At 43.7% G+C, this 27,872-nt stretch overlaps 3 protein-coding genes and 1 pseudogene across 5 annotated transcripts; 1 reads left to right on the top strand and 3 right to left on the bottom strand.

Moving 5' to 3' along the window:
* Window positions 1–644: 644 nt before the first annotated feature.
* LOC147798200 (retinol dehydrogenase 13-like) lies at window positions 645–5,005 on the top strand (annotated as a pseudogene). Its single transcript, XR_015426489.1, has 4 exons — window positions 645–1,187; window positions 3,101–3,343; window positions 3,506–3,936; window positions 4,110–5,005. The product of XR_015426489.1 is annotated as a retinol dehydrogenase 13-like (transcript).
* Window positions 4,318–14,720, bottom strand: LOC110982220 (uncharacterized). The gene is made up of 3 exons (XM_087141216.1): window positions 14,519–14,720; window positions 11,157–12,735; window positions 4,318–8,180 (listed from the first exon to the last, which is right to left on the bottom strand). Exons 2-3 carry the CDS (start codon window positions 12,702–12,704, stop codon window positions 6,186–6,188), a joined length of 3,543 nt encoding a protein of 1,180 aa, XP_086997342.1. The 5' UTR covers window positions 12,705–12,735; window positions 14,519–14,720; the 3' UTR covers window positions 4,318–6,185.
* Window positions 14,721–15,191: 471 nt separating this feature from the next.
* On the bottom strand, window positions 15,192–19,041 carry LOC147798201 (uncharacterized). The gene is made up of 2 exons (XM_087141015.1): window positions 18,753–19,041; window positions 15,192–18,490 (listed from the first exon to the last, which is right to left on the bottom strand). Exon 2 carries the CDS (start codon window positions 18,456–18,458, stop codon window positions 16,464–16,466), a length of 1,995 nt encoding a protein of 664 aa, XP_086997141.1. The 5' UTR covers window positions 18,459–18,490; window positions 18,753–19,041; the 3' UTR covers window positions 15,192–16,463.
* A 913-nt stretch (window positions 19,042–19,954) lies between these two features.
* Window positions 19,955–27,869, bottom strand: LOC147798202 (uncharacterized). Of its 2 annotated transcripts, XM_087141683.1 has the most exons (10): window positions 27,794–27,869; window positions 26,273–27,189; window positions 25,584–25,731; window positions 24,799–24,877; window positions 24,146–24,236; window positions 23,795–23,850; window positions 23,599–23,660; window positions 23,393–23,444; window positions 22,521–22,605; window positions 19,955–22,412 (listed from the first exon to the last, which is right to left on the bottom strand). In XM_087141683.1, the coding sequence occupies exons 2-10, from the start codon at window positions 27,186–27,188 to the stop codon at window positions 22,192–22,194; spliced, it is 1,710 nt and encodes a 569-aa protein (XP_086997809.1). In that variant the 5' UTR covers window position 27,189; window positions 27,794–27,869; the 3' UTR covers window positions 19,955–22,191. The 2 variants fall into 2 exon arrangements, with proteins under 2 accessions (XP_086997809.1, XP_086997808.1); XM_087141682.1 differs by lacking the exon at window positions 27,794–27,869 and having other exon boundaries at window positions 26,273–27,334.
* Between the last annotated feature and the right edge of the window lie 3 nt (window positions 27,870–27,872).

Raw genomic sequence — 27,872 nt, forward strand, 5'->3', positions numbered from 1 at the left:
AGGCGTGGGCGTGTCCAGGATCCCCCCTGAGGAGTTCTGCCGGGGAAGGCAAAGCATTTATCACCAGCAAACTTAAGCATTAACAGTGGAACGGAGTCAATTCTGGCGTACTTTCAAAGGATGAAAAGTATGCCATGGGGGGGGGACACGGACAAAGGTCAAGCTAAAAAAGGGGGAGGGGACAATAGGAAAAATCCCTGGAAGCCGCCAATGATGGCCTGCCAAAATATCACGGAAGACCTTTAAGAAAAATTAAGTAGGCCTAGATGCATCTTATCAGTTGACTGCATGCCCGCCACACCCTTCCCCATTTTCTCCTCTTTATCCCGCAACAAGTCCCATAGAACCTGTGCAAAATAGAGGCAGATCTGCATATATTGCCCCATGGCACTTCTGATCTGTTTGTCCTTGTCACTCGACTTTGGTTAGTGGCCCCAGATTTACTGTGATAATGCACGTTATGTATATTTTTGTCGAGCACAATGGAAGACGCTTACCACGACGAGTAAAGTGTCCTTTATAGCACACCATCTTTTACTGCACAATACGCAGTTATTCAAATTTCATGCATGACAGGCCCTGTCAATTCCATCGCGGGTTGAAAATCACGCACGAATCTATGGTTATGTGGCTGCAGACACTTCGCTTCAAATTGGTATTAGTCCTGTGTCGTGACGACGAATGTCCGGGGGGGGTCGTCTCGTGCCTCGAGTGCCAGAATTGGCCCACGTACCATGTATGGTATACGTGAGAGTTACACTCGATCCAAAGAAAGTATCTCAGTATTTCCAGTTTTGTAAGATTAATGATCTCCCAAAGATTTAAAACGATGTGATTTACTCGAAAACAACTGCCTTTTGTGAATGGAGACAATCGCATATGCTTCTGATATAGGAGAGTATAAAGTGGTGACCCCATTCGGTCCAACAATGCACGGCAGAAAACAAAGAGAACATCCGTAAATAGGTCTGTTGCAAGCCACGGCCAAGTGCATGTGTAATCCAGACACGGCCACATCTACCCTTGCACTTGAACTGCACCTAAAATGGTGTCTGTGCGGGCCTTCCTGCGATACTCGGTCCCAATTGTTGTGGCCCTGTACGGCGTGTATTACTGGTACATGTTTTCCAGTCGCAAATACTTTACGGGCGATGTCACGCTAGAAGGAAAGACGGCAATTGTAACAGGTACGCTGCTCCTCTTTCTAAATAAAATTTGTACCCATGGCTGAATTAACTTATACAGCCCCATCGCTATAGCATCGAGCGTCAGGGGCCGGTAGCAGCAATGGGGCACATCGGAAGAACAATGCGTAAAAGCCAGAGTTTCTCTTAGGAAAGAGATCGCTGAGCAGCAAGGTTCTTGGCGGAAGCAAGCGATAGTTCCTTCTTTTCGGAGTGCTTTAAGAGAGGGTAAATTTATGACCGAGTTCTTCGGGATAATTTGTGTACTGTGATCCTAGGATAGTACGTGGGGCTCGTTTCTGTACGTTTTTTTTTTTAGCTTAGATGATTAGTCCTTGGTGATACTTACGTTCTACACAGGAGCTGCGTAACATAAGTGTTGATAGTGAAGAAGTGAATTCGCGGGAGAGCAAAATTTTACAAGAGGCCTAATATGTAGAGCTTGCGATCGGTATCCTTCAAGATTTCCGATACATGAGAATTCCACATGTCATTTTGAATAAGCTCACCTCGGATTTTGACACATTTAAATAAAGACATCAATCCCCATGATCACGGGCAGGGGAGGTGGTGGATTTCGTACAAAGAAAAACTCCGTGGTCTGACATTTCTTTGGATTCAGATTCATGGTGTTGGCACGCGACCAATCACAGGGGTCGTCGACGGATCGCTGCCCACGCTCTGTACGAGTGTGAAGTCGCCCTCGTACTTGATAGCTAGCAGGGAAATCTCATCGACCGAGGTTCTCGCAAACATCGTTGATCACAGCCAGATAGATCACCGGACTAAGCGTTGTTCCTTGAGGTGCACGGCCATTGGGTATTGTCCATCCAGAGAGATGTTGTCTGTAGCGGATACTGTTGTCTGTTACTAAGGAAATCAGCCATTAATTCTACCACACTCGGTGTTAAATATCATGATGATAAACATGCTCTGAAAACTATGCGAGAACACACTGACGTGATCAAGATTCGGCCTCTGTCAAATTCAATTAATGTGAAGGTAGTCTGGTTCTCAGACCTGACAACTTCTTGACGTGTATAACTGTCATACAGTCACAGACGAAAAAACAGGCCGCTGTTGGAATGAAGGGCATGTGCACGCAGGCGAATGATAATGCAGAGGTACACGACTGTAAAAAGGGTCTTTTGTTGTAGACAAATCCGAGGAGACGCCATTCCTGTAGGGTCATTACGCTCGCGCTTATGTCTTAACGTGAGCGTGGCAAATCACGACACACGGTTGGTCGGAGAGGAAGGTAACGCGCGTGTACCACCTGCATGCGAACAAGATGCCCTTGCGATGTCTACCCGGTTCGTAAGTGACTTCACTATACACGCGCACGCACCACTGATTGTAAGCTTCCATTGGATGAGCAGTCAAGTTGGGCGTTAACTTCCAGTTCCGTGGTTCCATGTATCTCTTGTGGTTTAAACTGAAGTGAGGTCACACTTACGAATCGGATAGATTTGGTGTTTGGCTGGTTTTAATAAATTTCTGTTTGGTTAAATCGAGTGCTGACACTTGGCACAGGCTGCGGAAAAGACTGTCTGTGACAACATTCGGCAAAACCCAAGGGTTGAGCTAAAGTCTGGGGCTTTATACACGCTGTCTGAAGGAAGGAAAAGGAGATAGACAAATCACTCGATTATCATTATTTAAGATCAAAACAAAACAAAAAGGCGAAGAAACCCAAGCTGGTGGGGAGGGGGAGTTAAACAAGATCGAACTTAAACAACAATCTGCGTCATGTTTGAAAAAACGCAATAAAACCCGTTTTCCATATTATTACGCATCGCTCTGATCGGCGTCTCGATATGGCAACAAGACTGTCGTAAGGGATGGTAACTATTTGAAGTTTGCTTAACGTCATTTCAAGTTACCCTCTATGATGACTTGAAAATTGTCTACTCAAGGAGGAAATGCAGGTATAGGCAGGGTGACAGCCTTTGACTTTGCCCAGCGAGGCGCCCGGGTCATCCTGGCCTGTCGCAATCTCCAGAAGGCCCTGGATGCCGCCGAAGATATCAAGTCACGCACGGGGAACTCGAAGGTTGTGGTGCGCCACCTGGATCTAGCCAGCCTGCAGTCCGTCCGGATGTTCGCAAGCAAGATCATCGAAAGTGAAGACAGACTGGACATACTCATAAACAATGCAGGTTATTCACCATCTGTGCCCGGATTTATTTGTTCCTGTTTGCTTGATTTGTTTTAAAGTTATAGGATGTGACTTTATTCATTTGTTTATTTAATAATAGGACCGTATCCAATTGATATTTTGATGGCAACTGGTATTTTACATGCAAAATGTTTACATGCAGGGGTTGCACAAGAGCAGGCACCTGGTGTTTCAACAACTTCGGACAACTTTGATTTTGTCTTCGGTGTCAACCACTTCGGCCACTTTCTCCTCACCAACCTCCTCCTGGACCTGCTGAGGAAAAGCGCCCCCAGCAGGGTAATCACCGTCTCGTCCGTGCGGCACGCCTACTCACCTGGCCTGAACCTGACGAGGGCGGACCCGGATGTGGCCGGTTTCTTGTATCCCCACCTGAAAGCCTACAACCCCAGCAAGCTGGCCAACGTGCTCTTCGCCCGGGAGTTGGCGAGACGTGGGGCTTCCAATGGAGTGGTGTCTGCCTCTCTCCACCCTGGTGTCGTCTTCACGTCCCTTTACAAGACTCACATGTTGGCCGAATCTAGATTTAAAGCTGTTAGGCCCTATGTACTACGTATTTTCTCCTTTGATGTGGTAATTGTTTTAATGATTGCCCCGTCTTACTATAGTGCAGATTATACGGTTACCCATCACATAATGTTCTATTCATGGTACAATGAGAAACAGTCTGGTATATAATTTTATTGCCGATAAAACCGATAAGTAATCGGTTGAACTATACTCACTAGGTAGTCGTATTTTCCCAGGTTGCTCTTCATTGATGAGGAGGCTGGTGCCCAGACCACCCTCCACTGCGCCTTAGACGACTCGATTCCAGACCTCTCAGGGAGCTACTTTGACAACTGTCAGGAGACACCACCTTCAGCACTCGCTCTAGACGATGACCTGGCCCGGAGATTGTGGGAAGTCAGCTGCAAAGCAACTGGACTGAACTGTTAAAAAAGTCTTCTGGTATTGCGGGATGTGCAAAGGTATAGCTTTTATTCTTCAATAACCAAAACACTCCGGAATGGATTAACTTTTTCTCCTTTTGGATACAGTGCTACAACGTGGAACTGTTTTCGAAAAGGGGCAGCGTTTTTCAGTTGAACTGGACTTTCAACAAAATTTCAATCAAAGTAATACATAATTTGATTCTATATGCGTGCGAAACTAATTAGAATTGGAGTTTCGAGGACTAGGGACTCAGGTCGAACTAATTTAAATAAAGGATGCCTTTTGAATTATGTTTACATATACAAAGATTTAAGTTTACTACAAAGGAATATCAAATGACAAATAAATTTGGCCTCATTTAAATTAAAAGTCACTTATATTCTCATCAAAATACTAGACTTCGGATAAGCTCCGAGTTTCCCTATGATCATGACCTAATAGTGACGGGAATCCGTTCCATGGGTTTATAACCCAAGCCTAAACTTTGCATGCAATAAGCAATAACTCTATACAGCTCTTAATTGTTTGACACGTAGACTCCGTAATGTCATGACCAGTGATTTGATAGTGATTTGGCCTTAATTGAGATGATTCGTATGTTGAAGCTTGTGCACTGGTCGCAGTTTCTGCTAGTGTCAAATTTGTCTTTTATGTAACATGTCGTTCTAGTTACTGATGTGTGATGGTGTTTTAATTCATCTAATTCATTTTTCTTTCTTTAAACAATTTTATGCATAAATCGGTAATAAATAATTTTACAAGTTTCCTTTCACCACAAAGTTTCCAACCTTGTTTTTGTCGATACACGTGTTAATCACTGTATTGTAGTGTGTCTGTAATTTTTTCTGATGGTAACCACACCTTTTGAAATTGTATCTCCAATGTAAATTAAGATACCCAAGGGCTCATATGTTTGAAAAATAAAAATTGTTTCTATTCTTTTTTTATTCGACATGAAATTAAGTCTCATTGGATTATATACAAGCCTATGATGACAATGCATCTATTTTTGACGTTCCATGTCCTGCTTCACTCGCATTTCGGAAGCTTACCATTGTCTGTTGAAAGTCTCCGCCGGTATTTCCAATAAACTTTTTGTTTGACGGAGTACTCGCCAACCTGTGTTAATTTGAATGCAGTGGGGCCCGGTTTGAATCGCAACCATTTTGTCGACCACCTTGATAGATTTCCCTTGATAACCAATGCACAAAAACTAACACTGGGTACTAGACAAATAGACCTTGAAGTAGTTGACATGTGGTCGCTGATCGAACTTGGCCTTAAAAACAAACACCAGCTAGTCTAGCAACGGACTCCCCTGTTTATCTTTACCCCGTGCGTTTGCTACGGTGATCAGGAAACCGGGATCTAATTTACAAATTGCCTAAAGTCATCGATTTGCGGTACTTACATTCGGTACGTAAACCGCAATGTTTCATTTTCTGTTATGAAATGACTTGTTTTCCTTGAAGAGCTATAAGACTATGCGACATACATCGAAGTCCGGTATTCCCGTAAATCTCGCCGACTTTTCTTTTCAAAGTAAATGTCCACGCTCTGTCGAAACATAATTTTTTTTAGACGGGAGATGTAGGCCTACATATGTAGGGAAATTGGGACATGATAATTCGTGTTCGTTCAGTCTGGAATCCAAGGACGAACGAGCTGTCTATGTCGGGGGCACGTATTTCATCGTTGTAGGAGAGTGTGACGTGCTTAGCTGGATATCTCTTCCTCGGTGCAAATGTCGTCATGAGATTTCAGCTTCTGGTGGACCCGATTTATCCATATTTGGATTTTCTCGCTGTGCCATATTTTCGTAAACCACTCATAGAAGTTACCTGTCACACAGTGTCCGAATTTCAGACGGGTTATACACTTGCTTTTTACTTTATCAGTGATGCGCTTCGTGTCTTGTGGAAGATTTGAACTGATGTGTTTGTGGCCACCACCAAATAGCCAGTGCGGGGCATGAGTGTAATGCCAGCGGGAAATTTACATTCTGGTATAACGCAGCCCAAGCTACTGCCCTCAGAACTGAACATGTAAATTCCGCCGGAGAGCCAACCGTGCACGGCGACGTAGACGCTGCCATCCCTGGCGCAGCACACACCGGTGGGGCCCCACGTCCCGTGCATGTCGCAAGGGATGTCTACCGAGAACACCTTGCGGCCGATGTAGTCTACCGACAGCAACCTCCTGCTCTCAAAATTGGTGTAGATGAACCGTTGACCGCGGATGGCCAAGTGAGAGTCGATCTTCTTCGCGGGGAGAGTCCGGACGAGGGACCCGTCCGGGTTGTGAATGGAAATCTCCTCCGTTTTCTCGTATCCGATCGCTATGAGGTTGCTGTCATCCACCGCCAGGCACGTCGGGGTGCTGCTCGGACCTCCGCCGGGACTGAACTTGTGGAGGAGGCGTTGCTCCCTGTTGAAGACCTTGACCAGAAGCTTGTCGAGAAGGACAAGGTGGTCGTCCTTGTTGACTGCCACGCAACTGGGATTCTCAAGACCTTTCATGCGCAGTCCTTCGGGTCTTGTGGGTGATTGTAGTTTGTGAGAAATTAAGAGTCTGTGCCCTGCGTCCGTCACAATTATTTCGTCGTTCGAGAACGCCGCAACGCAAAAGGTGCGCCGAAATTTGGTTTGTTTCTGACCAAATTTGGTAATCTGTTCCTTCAGATACCATTTCACTTGTGGGTCCCCTTCCACACGAGGTGGTACGGGCGGTGTTTGAGTTTCTAGCTCTGATGCCAGCCCACCCTTAAACAGTGGTGTGCTCAGTGACGCGTAACCGCCCTCAAAACGCAGCAAAGACAGACTACTGGGTGCCTTTTTCGGACATGTCTTGGTCAGCTCTTGGAGGTTGTGCAGAAGTTTCTGCCTGAGGTAGATTATTTCACAGCAGCTTGCTTGATCGATCAGCCGGTGGACCTCGTCCAGCTTCTGTCCAACCTCACTCATCTTTTTCTTGTTTGTTGCTAGGGCATTACCCAATACATCGGCTTTGTCTCGGTAGATCTTCTCCAACTCCTGATTGAGCTTCTCTTCAACTCCTCTAATCTTGGCAACCTCTTCATCGGCCTTTCTGGAAATTTTCCGCCCAGTGTCCTCATAGTTGGCCTCCAGATCCCGTTTAGACTTGTCTATCTCTTCGATGGTAGCACGGAAATCTGTCTTGCGTTGTTCAGCGATCACAGTCAGCGACGCGACGTCCTGTTTGCATTTTTGTGAAGCCTCGGCCAGGCCCACGAGCGAGTGCTCTGGTTTGGTGTGATCCACAATGCAGCACGTCGTGCAGACCAACTCCTCGCATGTATTGCAGTAAAAGCACAGCTTCTGATCCGGGTGTGTGCGGCATTTGCGAGTCTCTCTCAGCCTGCTCTTGTAGGTGATTTCTCCCGATCGGAGTTGCGCCAGGGCGTGCACTTGATGGGATTTCATCATCACCATGCGCCCGTGCGCCAGTCGACATTCTCGGCAGAGGAAATGATCACAGTCTATGCACATGGCCTCTGCTGGGTTCTCTTCCTCACACGCTTGACACGTGATCTCCGCTCCCTGATCCTCCAGAAGTTTTTCCTGAATCGTCACCTCCTCTACCAAAGCACTTAGCGTGAAATTATCGGGCAGTTCTCTGACATCGTTGGTCATAGTCTCTCGCCTACACAGGGGACATTTCAGCGTCGAGCCGGGACGCTGCGACAGGCTCTCCCGGGCCAAAAGTTGCACAAGGCAATTGGAGCAAAAACTGTGAAGACAGTCCAGTACTTTCGGCTGACTAAAACGGTTGGTGCAGATGGAGCATTCCAGATGATCTGTACTAATTTTCTCCAATAGCGACTGGGCTGAGATGCTCTGCGCCATGTTGACAATGCTGGTCTAGCCTATAACATTAACAGTGAAAAAAAAAAAAACTACAGTTTTGTCAACACTATACAGTATCGCCAAGCCCCCAGCATGCAGGCACGGAATGCCAAACACGCGTGAATGGATCCACATGCCTGACAATAGTACTGTTGACCTGTTTTATTGAACTCGAATCATATGAAAAATCAATCACTGCACGTGGGTAAGCTGCACTCCGACCACAAAGAGTCACAATGCAAAAACACGCGTGAATAGCAAATATCTAGCAAGGATCCTTTAAACAAGAGAGACTGATCGTAGCAACATTGGCATTCATCACTTTGATGACAAAGAGCAGCTTTTACATCTGTCTTGTGCGCGAACTGATTAAAAATGCACCCGATGATAGCAGGTTTTGTTGGGTCGCCATTCTATATTTATCAAGCGACAAAAGTTAAGGAGAGGCAACAGTAAAGAACTTAGTATCACGTAGATGCTCTTGGAAAAAAACGCCTGCCATATACAATCATGATATTGTTTTAAAACAGTATTGCGTAAACCTCCTCGGGGTGAGGGGGTTTGTTCCCCAAATGGTGAAATGAAACAATAACATAACATAACAAATAATTTCCCACACGTTTGTACCTGATTAATATCGGCGGGGCCTTTTACATGGTCGAATCCAGTGCTTCCTTTTGCAGAATGAAACTACACTTGCAACGATGGAGCATAAAAAACTTTGTGGCTCATTGAGAGACCAAAGTTCGTGCTGTTGTATAAATATGCTTTCGGTTCATATGGTGATGGGCTTACACTGCAAACAGCATTTAAGGAACTTTCTGACACTCGTGACGAGGAAGTGGTAAAATATTAATGCGAAAATGCATGACTGCGGACGTATTCGAATACTTCTCTGATATTTGAAAAGGTGGCTTAAATTGAATTCAATCTGACATTCTATGAACTGCAATTTTAGAAGCGAATTATTAAGAATAGTGTCAACTCACGACAAATTTAAGTTTGTTTAAGAGAAGTTTAAGAGACGAGTTTAAGAGAAAACGAGGCTGATAGTGTTGGTTTCGTTTATTGGAGTGATAACAAATAAACACAAACAAACGAACACTGGTGGGAAATCGGATAAGGAGAGATATTTATGCTTTTCCTTAATAATTATGACAGCAATGATACATCTTATACGTTCGTTACCGGAAGTCCTAATCCATTCACGCAGTCAGAGGTCTGCTTCTTATTGCAAACTAGCATTTTACCCCCGATTGAAATAAATAATACAAATTGTGCAAAATGAAAACGAAAGTAAGATATTACTGAGTTCATGTAGGAATATGTTTGTGTTTGTAACACGTCATTCAGTGCTTTCATTTTCCGTTTTCCAGTCTTTGTATTAAAAATACAGTCCCACTTTTTGCATCTATGATTCATTAGCTGTCACTAATTTGCTATTCACTTCTCCAACCTGTTGCATTCCGCCATTCCGTAACTCTTGAACTGTATGCTTCTGCTTTCATCTCAATGTGGGCTAGAAGTCCAAACTTCATGTGCCCTCCCGTCAGCGTGTTTTTTTTGGGGGATGCTATGCACCACTTACTTTAGGAAATGGTCCTCGCTTAGGATTTAGTTTGGCTTGAGTGGGCTGTGGGCTATATAGCTTCTCCCAAAAAATTGATACAACTGTGGAATGCGTGGAAGTATACATGAAAGTTTGTACAATACATGTGCAGTACAAAATTTAAGAGGATTATGTAAGAGAGATTACTTATAGCATATTTATTCACGCCAATTATTAATAACAGTGATGTAAAACGATCTATTCTAGTACCGGTTGATTTACTAGGATAATACATCACTGAAAAGAGATGTTAATGTATGACGACAAATTTATTCATTTTCTTAAAAAATAAAAGCAGTTCTATACATATTGTTTTTTTAGTGTGGGACGCAAACTCACTGTTGAGTAGCAGCTTTCTTAGAAATGATTTGTACAATAAATTTTGACTTTTGCCCTGAAGCATCAGTAATAGAATTTAATTCATGTTATTATCAATAATTAAAATCAAAAATGTTTATTTCATGACAAACTCCACTGTCTTGATGACTACTCTGCAAAAATTGTGTTGAAAACATTCAAGACACTTTCTTGCTATAAATTTGTAAACGTGTTTAAATTCAGATAAGTTTACATTATTGATGGACAGTGTTTAGCATTTGAACACTGGCGTTTAGGAATTGGCAACGCAATGCAGCTTCTGTGTTAAGTTCTTAGCCAAAACATGGCCTATACACGCTTAATTTAATCGATTTCATATGCCTCTCTAAATGCAAAAGAGTGAAAACTCACCCTAAAACGTGAGTACCTTATTAAACTACTCTAAAAAGAGTGAAAACCACTCCATGGCGGAGTGAAATGGAGCCATGTAAAGGATGAGTCGAAAAAAAAATGTCGTTTATATGGCTCCTCTTTAAAAATGATTATCATGCTCTTATAGAGTGGTTTTTCATTCGTTTGGAGAGGTGTTTCACTCTTTTTGGGTGGATTTATGAGGGACTCACTCTATTTGAGAATGAGTTTTTCATTCTTGCCTTTAGAGAGCTTTCGATCATGCATTGGCTTTCGTTTCTCTATACTGGCTATTCCCTCGATTCTTGACTTGATTCTTGACTCGTTTAATGGGTCGGCCATATTGAAATGGAAAGCGAGGTTAACTCTTCAATTTGTTTTAAAGCTGAGAGTAGAAATGAGAGCAATAACATGAAATTCATATCAAATTAGTACCTGTCTACTCTGATGAACAATTCCAAATTTGTGATTAAACATACGTTAGTGTTTCAGCGCAGCCAGATTTATAAAACTATTGAAAGGGAGGCTTGGAATGCACAGCAATCATAAAACAGTCTGATGCCACCCTCATCAGCATTTCACCATTTATCACACAGATTCAGGGATTATATCGGAAATGAATGCCACGTGAATAAGGTCCATTGCTCTGTTCATAAACGCTGATAGATGTAGGCAGAACGTAACGCAGCAATTGCCAGATAGTCTCCATCAGGCGTGATTGTGATACCCCGGGGTGAGCCGCATCCCGTGACTACGCAATCAATGTGCTCGCCTTCCTCACTAAAACGGTGAATCTCGCCCCCCGTTGATCCATTGTTGAGAGCGACGTAGATGTCCCCATTCTTGTCGCAACACACTCCGGCCGGACCCAAGCCTGAGGAAGAAGCACTGCTGGGAATATCCTCCGCGAAGACCGTCTCCCCTTCGCTGTCGATCGACCGTAACTTTCGCTCCCTCCAGTTAGTGTAGATCCAGCGCTGCTTGTAGCTTGCTAAGTGCTCACTGATCCTGGGAGCAGATAGCGTGTCGAGTATGGATCCATCCGGAGTGTACAAAAGAAGTTCCTGGAGGTAGTTACATCCTACTCCTATCTGGTTGTTGTTATTCACCGCAATACACGATGCGGGTCGCTGCTCTGGTTCAAACTCATGGAGGAGCTTGAGGTCCCTACTGAAAATCTTGACCTCTGTAGGCTTCTCGTTATCCTTTGGATAATTGAGGACGATGAGTTGGCCACACTTGTTCACCGCCACTCGCATGGGCCTTGTAAGATCTTCGACTTCGAGTGTGCAAGCCGGAGATTTGACTTTACCTCTGTCTAAAATCTGAATCAGCTCTTTCATGCCGTAATGAACTGCAACTACTTCATTGTTAGAGAATGCCGCGACGTGAAAAATGTTTGAAAAAAAGGTCGTCATTTTCATTCCTAAAAACAATTCATCTACGATCTTGATTTCTGCCTTCAGTTGCCACGTTCCATTTCGACGTTCGATCTCTGACGGTGATGACCACCGACCTTCCAGCAGCTCTTCCTGCTTTGCGAACTCCTCCACGAGTGAACTCAGTGTGAAATTACTGGGCAGACTCGTCACGTCATTTTCCATCAGCTTGGTGTCCTGCCTGCAGAGTGGGCATGTGAGGTTCTTGCCGTAAAAAATCTGACCCCTTTTGAGCTTGGTCAGACACGTCAGGCAGAAACTGTGCCCACATTTCAGCAATTTGGGATCGTTGAAACGGTTGGAGCAGATGGTGCACTCCAGGTGTTCTTCACTGATTTTCGCCAAAACATCGCCGATTTTCGAAAGGTTTTCGAATTCAGGCAGTTCTGTAATACATTCTACGACGTCTGTTTTCTCCTTTGGGCACGATAGAGATGATGAAGATGAACTCTGACCTTCCAGCAGCTCTTCCTGCTTTGCGAACTCCTCCACCAGAGAATTCAATGTGAAGTTATTGGGCAACTCAGCCACGTCGTTCTCTTTCAGCTTGGTGTCCTGCCGACAAAGGGGGCATTTCAGAGTCTGCCTGTAAGGGGCCCCTTCCTTCTTAAGCTGGGTCAGGCATGACAGGCAGAAACTGTGCCGGCAGTCGAGGATTTTTGGCTCGATGAATCGGTTACAGCAGATGGTACATTCGAGGTGCCCTTCACTGATGGCGGTCAATACTGATTTGACCGTCAGAACGGTCCGCCGCGATGCCATTTCCCCCTATTATGCGTCAGCCGCCAAAGATCTGTGAAACCCAAAACAGAATCCTTCTCCGTCACTTGTCTGGTCAAGATACCCCAACTTGAACTTTCGACCTTCATAGTTGCAAGCTCTTTTGAATTTTAATGGTACGCTCGATTAAAGGTACACTCAATGAATGTTTCAACTACGCACTTTCTTGTATAATTTTATACCTCCTTTTCGATGTATATATGAAAACCATTTAGCATCTTCTAGAGCTTATTAGGTGTACTATATGCGTACACCCTTTTTAACTTTAAAGGGTACTGCCCTTTTGGTTTTTATGCTAAAGAATATTTCCATTGTCATCAGCAAAACTGTGACGTCACCCAGGGAGAAAGCCTCAATGTTACATTGGTTTGTACATAGAAATGTCCTGCATCTTCATAGATTTTGCCGGATTAAATGTCCTCTACCTACTGGTTCACGGTTGTGTATATGCACCACAACAAGCAAGCGTCTATCCCTTTCTCAGATATGTTTTCAGTTAGTAAATTCTTGGTTCACAATTTGATCACAAAACTATGTCTTCCCTGGATGATATCACAGCAACAGCGCCCTCAATTGTCCAGGAAAGCATAGATAATTCTACATGTTTAAAAAAGAGGACTTTTCAATGCATTAACCAAACAGGAAAGGAAAAGTCTCTTCACACATTGTAGGAAAGTACAAAGTTGAAGAAAAAACTGGTATCTAACAAAAATTCATTGCAGCTACACTTTAAAGTTGTCTGTGCTTATTCTGAAAACTGGGCTCGAGGATGTCACTGCTGTGGCGGCATTCAAGGAAGGCACTGTCCAGTTTGCAGGTCTTCCTGTTCGTTTTGTCAACCCCAAAAATTGCCACTGAAAACATTTCTGAGACAGGTTTTGGCCACTGGCTTATTGTTATGTATAGCCAGTATTGCAGTATTCTGTTTACAAATCGGTAAAACAGTGCAGAATACTGATGTCACGTTTGCCGGATTTGACACCACGCGAGTTCCTTTTACGGTGTTACCTGCATAACATTTTTCACTACACCCCAAGCCAATGTTCAGGAGTAGTGGGAGTAGTGAATAATCTCCATCGAGACCCTGAAATGATCAGACGAGCGGTAGGCCTAAGGGACATGTTAGTAAGATGTCAGATGTGCATCGACAGGAATGGTGACCATGTGGAGGGCACAGCACATTAAACTTCTGAGATAAGCAGCGAAAACAAAGCAGATTAGATTGATTGGTTGAGGCACAGTCCTTGTTTCAACAATGTGTTCTTAAAGCAAAGGCATTTGGTATTATGCACACTTGCATGGTTGAGCCTTCTTCATCAAACATGCAAATTTGTCACAGTTCTGATTTCAGTACCCTTAACATCGGTCTAGTTTGTTCACACGTCTGTGTCAATAAAATCACAAGCTGTACACAACTGCGAAGAGGACATTCTGCCTTTTCCAGAGATAAATTTCTCTTTCCCATAAAGTAGTTTTGTCTTTACAGTAATTTTTATCCCGGTGTACTTTTCATGTGGATACCCTGTAACACGTGTAGAAAACGACTACGTGATACTATGCAGAGAAAACGGACCCAAAGAAGCAGTTTGCAGAAGAAGGTAAGTCACTCGTTCTGGTCTGTACGTCAAATGTTGTACGCGACTTTCTAACATACCTCGCAGTGTAATGACGTTGGAGCGAGTTGAATGTTAGTGAACGCTCTTCTGAGGCTGAGCGTCCACAGAATAAAAGTCGAATGACACTAGTCTGCTGGTTTCTCTTTTATATCACAAAAAATTGCAAAGGCTCGCACTTACCAGAAATTGTCCTTCGCAGTTTTCCAGTGTACGATTTCTGCAAGATACTTCGAAAAAAGTTGACAAATTCATAGAGGAAGGACACAGAATCAAAGGTTGTTTGCTGTGGTAAGTTCATAATTACTCAGCACGAAGCATTGCTCATGCTGGGAAATACCGTACGTTGCGTGTGGTAGGTGAATTCCCAGCTCTGGTATTTATAGTACACAACATAGGGTCGGAGTCAGTGGCAACAGTGTCAAGGAACTTTAGAAACTGAAGTTAAAGAGATTTCATTGCGCTTCAAGTTAGTACAAGTTTTAAACTTATATTCATGTAGTGTAACGATGAGGTCGACTCCGCAACTATCTTACCCCCCCCAAAAAAAAGTGGAGGGGGGGGGCTTCCAACACAGGGGCGAATCCAGAGATGATCAGGCCTCTCAGTTCGATCGTTGAGGACAGGTGGACACATTATTAGGTAATCAGTACATCGTTACTGAAATCCCATTCACAATTCACGGGGATAGTCCACGAAAGCACGCAAACCACGAATGACTGTGAGCCGTAGTGTGTACCGTTCATGTTCATCTAGTCACTCCCTCTGTATCCATTCTGGATTGCACATGGTCCTAACCTGCAACCTCTGAGGAATACCAACAAAATAATGATGTTCTTGCAGGCATCATAGTTACTTTATCATTACTAATTTATTGATTCATCATTTTGTGATCAGCACTTATATGTAGATTTTTTGTACTGTTAAAATTTAATTAATTAAGCCCGTGAAGAGATTACTGAAAGGGTTACTTTTCGGTTTTTTGCCTTTATAATTACACAGCATGATACACAGAATAACTTTTTTATCAAAGGTCCATACGATGCAATTTTTTCTACACTGCCCTTGAAAATGCAACATGGTCTTTCAGTCAATCTATCTTCCAAGTTTGTTTTCTAATTTTAAAACGGTATGTTAGCGCCTTTCTGGTTTTTATGCAAAACAAAAGTTCCATATTCAGGAGCAAAACCGTGGAACCCAAGGAATAAAACCTCAAAATTGCATTAAATGCTCTTTCGAAAATTTGCTGTCCCAAATTTTATTATCTTTGAGTAAGTACACTTCTCAGTTCACTTAACACCCAATAATTTCCAAATGTTAAAGAAGAGTATAAAACTGCACTTGAACTGTGTCTAAAGTAAGCTTCATCGAAAGGACCCTTTACCTATTTTTCTTTTGTTTTGTTTGTTTTCAGCTTAGAGCACAATCATAAATTTCAGTACCGGTAATTGGTATGGTAAAAACTGCACACTTATATGTCTAACCTAATATTTCAGGCCCTTGCTTAACAATTCGGAAAGTGCTTATCGCCACAGGTTAATCACATTTTGTAAAGTTTTGATAGCCACAATAAGACAAAAACCTTTCTTAGCTCTAGTTTTTCATACAAAAAATCCAACGAGAAGCACTGTGTGTATAGAATATGCCTATTAACATAGCCTTTGCAGACAGATGAATCTTGACAGTGAGCAAGTTCGGTATTCCAACAGCGCATGCCCAAACTGAAGCGCGTCGGAGGTCATTCGGGAACTGCTAGCTGCAGCACGCGCGCTCAATTATCCCCATGCCCTATCCACCGATTTTCATTATCAATGGCCCAATCAGTGCAGGCTGCCTCACACGCACGCTTAGTTCCCGAAAGACCTTGCCTTTTTTTGGAGTACAGAAATGGCTCATAGACCTTTTATGAAGCCTTCACAAAACGACGCACGAATAAAAATCTAGAGAGGCAACTCCTTAATCTGAGAGCAGTTAACTACAGATTCGTGTAGTCGTATATAAACTGTTGAAACCGTCTGAAGTGTGCAGAAGATAGAGGCTGTCGTATCTTTTACGCCCTCAAACTGGCGAACACGGTCTGCCATCTTAAAGTGATATATTCAGGGAAATCCATCTGTTTAAAGAACTGCTATATGCAGTGAAAGATTTGCACTGAATCTCCCGCAGCCACGATCAGGTTATCACCTTTTGCAGCAAATGCGATGCCGCGGGGGGATCCGCAGCCCTCAACCACGCATCCGACATGCTTGCCTTGCGGGCTGTAATGGTGGACCTCTCCACAGGACGAGCCCAACCCGCACACGGCCACGTAGATGCTGCCGTCTCTTCCGCAGCACACCCCAGTGGGCCCCCAGTTACCCATCATGAAAGTGTGGACTGTGTCCACGGAAAAGAGGCGGTTGCCGTGGTAGTCCGCCGCCACCAGCTTCTTCTTGTCCCAGTTGGTGTAGATGAGCCGCTGCCTGCCGATCGTGATATGCTCAGCGGTCATAACTGCGGGAACTCGCCTGACCAGGGACCCGTCGGGGTTGTGGAGGGAGATCTCTGCGGCCTTCTCGTAACCCACTGCTATCAGGTTATCGTCGTCCACGGCAAGGCTCATCGGTTTGCTGTTTGGCATCCGACCGGGTGTGAATTGATGGACGAGCTGGTACATGCGTTTCCTGTCGAACATCTTCACAGTGGAACCGTCCAGAGCAAGCAGAATGTCCTCTCGGTGGACTTCGACGCAGACTGGATTGGAACAGCTGATGGGCAGTTGCTGCGCGACCACCAACGACTCGGAGTTGGCCACTGGTATTTGAATCAACCTTTTGTGAGCATTGTCAGCCACGACTATCCCATTATCGGAGAACACGGCAACATCGCAGGCCCATCTGAAGCCCGTCTGTGTCGGTCCAAATTTCTGTATTTTTGTCTGGAGGTCCCACTTCCCGTCTTCCGTGGCCACGAATTTCGCGTGGCTCTCAGATTTGGCTCTAGTTTTAAGCCTTGGCTTGACCATTGGTCCGTCTAGCAGTCTCCCGAGGGGGGTCTCTTCCAAGTCGCACGGCTGAAAGTCCAAGAAAGACAACCTGCTGGACGCTGTCTCCGACTGCTTCCCGATCACCACTCTCAGCTCGAGCAAAAGATCCTGCAGTTGGATCAAGAACCTCTGTCTGAGATGCAGAACTGCGTGGCAACTCATCTGAGACATGAGCTTATCCACCTCGTCCAGCTTGTGCCCAGCATCGCTCACTTCCTTTCCGCACGTGGCTGTTGTTCTCTCAAAAGTCTTGACTCTGTCTGCGTAAATCCTCTCCGCCTCTTGCTTGAGTGCCTGCTCCTCCTCCCTGATCTTGGCAACCTCCTTGTCGGCCCTCTCCGAGATTTTAGTTTTGGTAGCATCAAACATGGTGTCCAGTTTCTTGCGGGACTTCAACGTCTCATCTGTGGCCATGCTCATTAATTCTGCCATGTTCTCTTTAACTTTCACACCTAATTCTGCTATCTCTCTCTTGCACTTGTCCAAGGCCTCGGGTAGACCAATTAGAGGATGCCCTTCGTGATGTAAGTCAGAGCAGATTTTACAGACCAGATGTCCGCATGTGTCGCAGTAGAAGCGGAGGCCTTGCTCCGCATGCTTCCCACATTTTGGCGCGTCTGTCAGCTTCATGCTGTCGGCGTTGGCCTGTCCAGCTCGAATTTGAGCCAGCGCATAGATTTTGTGGTTCTTCATCACGGACAGGCGTTCGTGTGCTCTTTGACATTCCTGACAGAGGAAATGATCACAGTCCATACATTTCGAGAAGGCCTGGATCCTCTCATCGCAGGCTTGACACGTAAACCCTTCTCCTGGCAGGGGCCGATCCTGTAGCGAGAATCCATCCAGGGCACGCAATATGAGATCATCGGGTAAATCTCTGACCTCGTCCTCGTCGGCTGCCTCGGTTTCTCGCCCGCACGTTCGACAGATGAGATTGCCTATTCGTGGATCTTGGCGCTGCCTGAGTTCCAATAAGCATCCCAGGCAGAAACTATGTAAACAGTTGAGAACTTTTGGTTGCCTGGAACTGTGACTGCACATGGAACACTCTCGGATCTTGGCCAACACCGACTCAGCTGAGACACTGAATGCCATCATAAGGTCTGCTTATCCCTATCACCAACTTGTTCCTGAATCGAACAAAAGGGGTGAAAGAAATATGACTCATACAACCACAGCCTGAGTGAGCAGTACTTTCAAAGAAACTTTTTTTTTTTGCATACACAAAGAACAGAATATTAGCGGGTTCTTTTCCTTATTTGGTGCAAAATTTCCTGTGCTGGACTCTCAAGCTCATTTATAAGCCACAACAATTAAAACAGCTATACGTATGCAAATTATTTCCAAGATTATACAAGAACGTTTGGTTATCAGAGTGAAAAATGAGCTTACCGAGCGACTAAGAAGAGAGTTTCGATAGAACGTCTACGACATGAAAGTAACAGTCTGGTCTTACAGAGTAATGTTGCCAAATGCTTGCCTGCGGTGCCACAAAAAGGTAGCAGACGGGACTTTCCTAGTCTCATTTTTAGGCTGAATAGATCATGTGATCTTTAACCAGCCCCTCGTGAAGTTTGCGAAAGCATAAAAGCCAATGTCAAGAGTGTATCAGCAACCGCGATAACTGCAGCAGTTAGTTTATTCAAACAAGTACTATGGAAGCAGGGCCATGGAAGGGGAATTTTTGGAGATTTCCGCGGGCTGGGACGGCGAGGTCGTCGTACTAAAGGGGGGGGGAGGTTACTGAAGAGGGCGTAAACAAAGGAAGGGGGTTCTTGCTTCCTTTCTTATCTGCTTGACAGCTCCTCCATCCTTCCTCAGATTGGAATTTAGTTGTGTTGGGTTTCCATGTTGTTCACTCATTCACAGCTCTGCATATCATTTTGGTGTCGTTAGGGGAATTGATAGTGGAGTGGAGAAACTCTCTTCTCAGTCGCTCGGTAGCTCATTTTTTACTCTGATAACCAAACGTGCTTGTGTAATTTTGGAAATAATTTGCATACGTATGGCTGTTTTAATTGTTGTGGCTTATAAATGAGTTTGAGAGTCCCAGCACAGGAAATTTTGCACCAAATAGGGAAAAGGGAACAGCTAATATTCTGTTCTTTGTGTATGCAAAAAAAGGTTTCTTTAAAAGTACTGCTCACACAGGCTGTTAAATATGTCACTCTGAATACATAACTACAGATGTACATTAATATCATGAACATCGAACTTTATTAGAGTCATATTAAGTCAGCCTCCCCCAGCTTTTCAAACTTTCATGTCATTTCCCCACCAACTTCCATCCCCCAATTTCCAGCACAGAATCGCGCCAACGCTTACACTTTAGTTTCAAACGGTTCTAAATTTATTTACGACCTTGTACATTATGTACTACGGAGGCGTATAAGGTCCACTTGCAAAAAAAAAATCGAGATACTGCCTCTCCCTTATACACTTCCGTAATGTACAGACGCATATTTCGAGTGTTAGATTAAGGATGATAGCCCAATTCGACAGCTTTTCGTTTATGATCTGAATGGCAGTTTCCGATAAAAGTTAAAACCACGATGTGTGTCGTGTTGAAAATAATAAAACAGCAAAGACATCCCTTGTTGTTTTACCAAAAAGTAATCTGGTTTTATTTCTTGTGTTACAGAGTAGAGCAAAGCTACAAAACTTTCATTAAAAACTTTTATTTCAAGTATGTGCAGAGCTTGGCAAAGTTTTTTACAAACAACATTGACAATAGGCCAGATACGTACAGGAGATAAGAGAAAGCGGAAATGTCTAATCTGGTGAAACCATGGAACTATTGGTGAAACAAGAAACAACGTAAACCAGAGCGACTGAATACTGCTTGTTCGATTTTGCGCAATTCTACAGAGCTGATTTGTATGGAAAGGGTGTACATGATATGTATGTCGGCTTAATGTTCCACCAAACAAACCACTTAAATTCAAAGCTCCAGAAACGGTCAGACAATCTGCGATGCATTATGTGAATAACTGGTTGACTTAATTCACACGACTAATAAAGTAGACTTTCAATTAACCGACTGTAAACTTACAGATTGTCTAGTTTATGTGGAAGGAAAGGAGTTTAGTTTGTCGATGAATTGGGACCTGGATTAACCAGACCACTCGCACAGGTATTTTTAGGTTCGGCTTTGGCCCAGTAAACATACATAGTGCGATGACTCGAAATTTTGTTGTGGTCTAGCTTTTTTGTGTGTTTAAAGTAAATAAAGTGCCCACGTTCTTATAGTTTTCCTTTAGAAATACAAACTAATCACAATGTTTAAAGCATTTCAAGTACACGTATTTATCCATTGCCATGTGGGTTTCACTTAAAGAGCACCTCAAAGGAGAACATGTTTTCTCTGATTTTATCTGTTCAAATAAATATGGAAGCATCCAAATCGAATGCAGTGTCATTTGTCTCCAAGCTCAACTATAACAAGCTTCACGGGTTTTTTCGGTTCATGCCAAGATGCGAATTCTGAATGTAGATTGCGTCATTCTAAGAAAATGAGGGGAACCCTCGCCCTATGTTCGTAGTAGACAAACCCTACGCATGCCAAATGATGCAGGTTGACATTGTTTGGCATGCACAAGGGTTTATCCACTGCGATCTGATTTCTCAGAATGACGAAATCTACATCTTGGCATGAACAGAAAAAAGACCTTTCAAGCTTGTTATAGTTGAGCTCTGAAGACAAATGACATTGCATTCGATTTGGACGCTTCCATATTTATTTGAACAGATAAAATCAGAGCAAACGTGTTTCCGTTAGAGGTGCTCTTTAATTGCGAGTTTCACAAGGAGATTGATCAAGGAACCTTGTTACGAAACATAAAATAATCACAGGAACTTGTCACACCTACATCAACATGATATGCACTGTATCAGACTTATCTTCCGCACATAGATTTGGTTGCGTTACATTCTGTTGGCTTAATTTCAAAGTTATTAATTCACAATACACAGGAGACCTGTGAAACTCTTCCTTATAGAAATGTGCAAAATTTAGTCATACAGAAATGGGACTTCAAACTTTTATCCAGCTTGGTTAAAATACCATCATGCAGACACTTGGGCGTATTCGTCCCCAATGTTGGTCAAATTTTACTGGAATTAGAGTGAAATTTTCCGTCAGAATAATACTGCTTGACATGTTTACTATAGGCCTACAGATTGTCATTCCTTAGTTTTCCAATGTTGTTTTAGCTGCCCGATAAACTCTGGATCAAGGACTTTGTGGCAAGAAATTTTGGGGCTTTATCTTCAGACAGTGAGGCAGTAAGTTTAGCCATGAATGTAGTTCCAAATCCCATACTGACAGCCTTGGCAAGTTACCTCCCCTCAAATGGACAGCATTTCGATTAACATAATAGTTAGTTTTGCCCTGATTTGCAATGTTGCTCCACTGTCAAAGCAACACTGTACAAAAGTCAGCCCCTTCCCCTTGTGGTTTTTATTTATTTATTTATTTTTTGGTGCGTGTTCTTTTTTTGACTGTATAATATTTACACTATTTACAATGATATCTACAATACATACAATTTTTTTACAATTGTCCTTAACCCCAGGGTTTCACCACTAGCTCGACGATAAGGGAACCAGACTGCATGCTTAATGAAAACAGCACGCACAGATGTGCAGTGTGGTGACGGGGTAAGCCTCAGCATCTAAGGGTCAGATTGAGTCTATGGCTCACAGAGAGTCTATAAGGACCGGGTTTCCGCCGAGTCTGTTGGCCATCACGTCGTCATTGGTCGCGCCTCAGGAAGGCCAGGTTAGATGGGGAAGGAACCCGATCAGTGGAGGTCTGGGATCAATAATCTCATCAGTGCTGGCTGGATGCCTGGGCCCAATTCCAACTGCACACCCCACACACCGCCTCTGGCTCGGGTCCTGCGGCTTCGGCCGTTGCGCCCTGGTCCTCCCCGGCCTGGGACGGCAACTGAACATCCGGGGCTTCCACCAGGTCGGGCATGTTCGCGAACAGCGTCGCATTCAGATTCTCCATGATCCAGAGCTGGGCCTTTCTCACATTGGAAGGGGTCCCTGCAAACAGTACACCAGATAGGACGTAGAGATCAACTTCTGTACCTCTACCGTGGCACTAGGTTTTCTTGTTGGGATGAAATGAGAATGTTGCAGCTTCAAAAATACCTGTCAATTCCATGTGATGAAACTCCTCACCAAAGTTGACCCATACTGCGACGTTACTAGCTCGTATTTCCTTGAGACATCGTGCCTGCAAGTGAAAACAGCAGACATTGGAATCAGGCAACATCGTCCTTTTACAAAATAATGTGGCAGCTCAGACCCAGACAATAGTGGAAAAGCAGACTCGAACTCTCACATGCATGAGTCTACGGACTTGAGCACATGAACCGCGCTCCCCCTTAGCGTCTGTTGATTGTCTAGGACCATACTAAGACTCAATTCCAATCATGGCCGTAAACCCGGGGGAGGGGGATATATTTCCCCCCACTCCACTTTTTGAAGGGAGGGATTGGCTACTGAATCCCCCCACACACACCTTTTTGTGAGGAGCAAAAAATTTAAAGCGGATTGTGAAGAATTTTTCGCACTTCCCAACAACTTAAATGTTTTCAATATTACACAAACAAGAAGAAAAATTTTTAAAAGCCATAAGTATCCTTTGCATACTTATGGATAGTATGGTATCCTTAATGAATAGATCTACATCTATTCATTAACATCACCCCTTATATAGTGTATTTGGTGTCAACCCCCCCCCCCTGCTTTTCAAATTTCCATGGCTGGGTGGTCAGCCCCCCCTCCCACTTTCCCCATACCCCATTCCCCTAATTTCTGGTACAAATTTACGCCAATGATTCCTATCAGTGGGGCTATACCTTACTGTGCTTTCCATCGTTCTGCAAACATTTTCGAGTTTGGACCTTCCGAAAAAGCTTTATCGTTGTACAGTTTGTCCTTTCAACAGAAACCATTTTGCCTTTGGATAAATATAATCTTGTCAATATCATTTTTATGTTCGAAATTCAAAAGCATACCTGTTTTCCCACGATGCGTCCGTGATGCCATGGAAAGTACGAGTATTTAACACTGAAGAAGGGGAAATCGGAGAAAAGATGTCTTATTAATTCAAGATTCTATACTTTTATTACTCGTGTATTTTTTTCACCACTGAAAAACTAAAAACTCGACTTGTTATCGCTGTTTCAGATTTGGTTTGAATCTGAACAAGTGACATACATACCTGATAATGTTCTCTGGCGATACGCGGTGTGCTATGTCCATGGGTTGAATTTCTTCCAAACCCTGTTATGTGTGAACAGAGGAACTGAAGAATTGATTTTTTCAAGAAATCATTCGCTAATTATTAGGAAATGAAACAAAAGGAAAATGATTAAGATGGAATACGAAATATAACTGACAGAGTCGTGTATTCTCACCAATTGTACCCGCTGATAGCACAGAGCTCTGGCTGACTTAACACCAGAAGATTTTCCTATTAAATGGAAGGAGAAAATTGAAGAAAATTGCTTTTTGGAAATCTCCTCAGATCAAACCAGGGCAGGATTAAACTGACAATTTAACAAAACTGTAAACTATACCACTCTGCAGTCTTGAGCTTAAAAAAGTGTTGAAATCATACACGTGTAACCTTCTCCCCAGATAATTACATGTGAAAGAATCTTATTAAAATGATTTGAAGAGTCTAAGCGGGAAATTTGGACACACTGATCCGTCATTAATCCCTCGAAAAAAAATCAGTTGTTCTTCACTTTGTTTCGGTGTCTTACCTTCCAGTTTGAAGAAGTAATGTCGCTCATCCAGTCTCCCGTACATAATGACAAGGTTGAAGTCATTCCGCATCGCCTTTACAATGGAGCCCTAAAGTAAGAAGAATCCAGAGCCAAACAGAACACAAAATAACTTCGACTGGCTCTAGAATTAAGAAAAGACACTGACGATTCAACACACAAAAGCTAATTCTGGGAAGGTCTGTTTATGTCATACGCCTTTATTTTCTCATCAGGGTGAGCACTTGGGCAGGAAGATCCCCCAAAATTTCACGCAATTAGTCTTTAGAATCCATATTGGAAGAAACCTCCGCAGAATTCTGCAAAATCTGTCATATTCAGTCCATTTTCCCCCAAATATCTGGCCTCCAGAAAACGAGTACCCACCTCTTAACAATACATGTGACTCTTATCCGTGTTCTTGGAAAAATTCGGTAACTTTTAATTTTTCAAATATTAACTTCATCAGTACAACAGTACAAGAACAGTACATCACTGGAGAGGAGGGCGGTATGCTGTTATTTAACAGCTTGTACTTAAGTTGGTAACATCAGAAATATGTCGTTTTAAGGTGTGTGTCACATGTAATTGAATCGGTGGCTGAGTTGTTTCATTTTCTCAAGTTCAACACAGTTTGACTTCGAAATTCTTACCTTTTTGCCAATAATTCTGCCAAATGACCCGTTTTTCACCTTGAAAATCAGAACTTCTTTCGTTTGGCCTACATCAGATCTGAAGTAAGACACGTCAAGTTAACACTTTGAAAATGGAAAGGTTGTTCTCGCCTATAGTGTTTGTTTTGGTTATTACCTCATTGGAAATGTGTACTAAAACCTTCAACAGTTGTTGAAACACACTGATTTTAATGGTATTGCCCAAAATTAATTAATGAAGTACTACAAAGTACGGGCGGTAGGCAAGCTAAGGTTTTCACCTGCAAATCTCTGTTCAGGAAGGTGTTACCCAACTGTGCGAACGAAATAATTCCATAAGTGACATTTAAAAATGCCAACGAAAAGCAGACACTGAATTTCCTGCTCCCTCAGACATTTCATATTGGCCATAAACTGCATTAACAAAGCAAAGGTTGAAAGTGGACGTTTTTAACAGAGCTTGTGTTTGTATTAATGGGCTGTAACACGCTTGACTCGCATAACTTGGTCTCTTGTTCCTTGGGAAATCTCGGAATTTATTTCCCAATTTTAAAAAAGTCTTCCACAACTGCGAATAAGAAAGAAAAGGCAGTCGGCTTGTGGTGAAAAAAAATGGTCGTGCAGCAAGATCAACCGATAGCACAGCCAACGAAAGATAGCGCACAAAGTGCATGAGAAAACGACGCTGATGAAAGTGTTTTGAGACCTAATGTACAGTCGAGTCAATCTTGCTTCGCAGTCTGGCGTCCTCAAAATGTGGGGAATAATGCAGGTATTGTACTCACATGTCATTTTCTGAAATATCTTTAGGTGAGTTAGTTTCGTCATGTTCGTCTTCCTGTTTGGGTTTGTTCTTGGCGAGACACCACCGCGGAGGTGGGAAAATCACTGTCACCGGCGCCTCTTCTGGGCTTGAACGAACTACCTTGGTCACTGTGGAAATCACCCAGGGGGAGAATGATTCGAAGTAACTCTCGACGATTTGGATCGAGGAAACGGAGCTGCTTCTTATGGGTCACTCAAGTAATAGCCCCTTCAGACTTTGCTAAACCGACAACGAAAAAATTGTAATATAATATAATATAAAATCAGTGCTCTGGAATATGTGATTGCCGAGCTTTCGGTAAGTGAAAACCTTATTCAGGGCAAGCAGATTCAGTGAAGCAGATTCAGTGAGAACGTTCAGTGAAGCAGATTCAGTGAGAACTGAATCTGCTTGCCCTGAAGAAGGTACTCAGTTACCGAAAAGCTCAGCAATCACATATTCCAGAGCACTGATTTTATATTATATTCTTGTTAATATTCTGATCACGGTGCTACGTGTTAATATTCTGATCACGGTGCTACGCAGCCCTTCCATGTTTCAACGAAAAAAATATACTTTGTTTTGTGCTGACCTACTACTGCTTGGGGGAAAACTCAGAACTACGAAAATGCTGTAAGTCAGTTTGACGCAGCAACCAAAACAACTCACCTGTTGAGTCTTTCTCACTGTCATCTGGTTCTTGTCGATTTGCTGGGAGCTGGGACGGCTCAACCAGCTCAACCTCCAGGTTGGACTGCTGGTGGCTTTGTTGTGGCCAGTGCATCATCTTCGTCCCAGCGACAATCCAGCTCTTCAATCTGGAAAAAGCTGCCTTAATCTTCCGAGTCATGCCGCCCCACGCGGAGATGACTGCAGAGAGTACGGCCAAAACATCTCTGGTGCAGCAGAAACCGACGCCGGCGCAGAGCACTTGGATGATCAATGACGGCCGGCTCGGCAGCATTACACGAATAGGTGGTCGGTCTGATGTCGAGGGTGGAGCTGTGTTTGGTGGGCGTGGTGAGACCAGGTCAACAGTCTCCTGGTGGGCTGGTATAACCGTCAGCAGGCCGATTGTTGGCACGACGGTGCCACTAGGGCCCTGTGGTGGCCCCATCTGCTCCACCAGACAGCCAGAGGTGTCGTTGAATTGAGTCGGTGGCACGCTGCAGACCGAGTTGAATTGCATAGGATTCGCTGCCGTTGGTGTGGGCATCGTTATAGGCCTAAAAAGGTGTGGCCGCAGGCGGTCTTGTTGGCCGTAGAGTGGACCCGTCAGCACTGCTGGACAACTGGTCTTATTGGATTCGACCGGTGGTACATCGTAGAGAGAAAGAACTCCACAAGTTGGCATCCATTGATTTGGTACCGCTGGTCTGGACGTTCTGTCGAGTTCGAAGAGGGGTGGCCGCGAGGCGTAGCGGCCATACATTGGACCCACCAGCTTTGCTGGACAGCTGTGGGTCTTGTTGGATTCAGACGGTGGCGCATCGTAGGTAAAGTAGGATCCATACGTTGGCCTCCATAGATTAGGTGCCATTGTTTGGGGCACCGTTTCGGGCTCAAAGAGAGGCCCTGTCAACATGCTGAAAGTCAAAAGCAAAAGCCACTTCTGTGGTTGGTCAAACATGTCAAATAAAGTATGTACTCACTATGAAACTCAGGTAAATCGCAGTCCGAGGAACTCAGACAAACTGTCATCAAGAGAGGCAAATTTTGTTCTGAGCCACTGTTGATAACAACACAAAACCACAATGCATCGAGTAACTTGGATATGGCTGTATGATAGTTACGTCACAAAGGTACACGAGCGCATGCGTTCTGCAGCTTCTTAAAAAAATGGATTCGACTGAACTAATAATCTGTGTAGAAAAAAAAGCTAATTGACACAATACCTAACTTGACTTGAATTACACAGACATGGGCCCCAATCGCTCAAGATCTCCACACTCATTTCAAGGAGTCTGTATTTGTAGCAATACAGATTGGCTGCGTATTTTTGTTTGAAATCGTTGTTGAACCTTTTCAGCAACAGTGCATGGTCAACGTGGAACAGTTTGACCGAGGCCATGGTCATTTATCAAATTGAATTAACTCACGAGATCAGTCGCAGATATTAGTACACGCTCAGTTTGTGTGCTGAAAACTTCACACTTTTTGCAAACCAACGATGCTCCGAATTTCACTTACCGAAAAAGACGGATTTAATAGACTCGACGAGTGAAAGAAATTTTAAAACAGATGTACGTGCGTGCAAATGTGATACGCA

The sequence above is a fragment of the Acanthaster planci genome, linkage group LG09, assembly GCF_054643075.1.
Source record: "Acanthaster planci isolate LZ-2023a linkage group LG09, COTS_SCS, whole genome shotgun sequence".
In the NCBI taxonomy this organism is placed as follows: domain Eukaryota; kingdom Metazoa; phylum Echinodermata; class Asteroidea; order Valvatida; family Acanthasteridae; genus Acanthaster; species Acanthaster planci.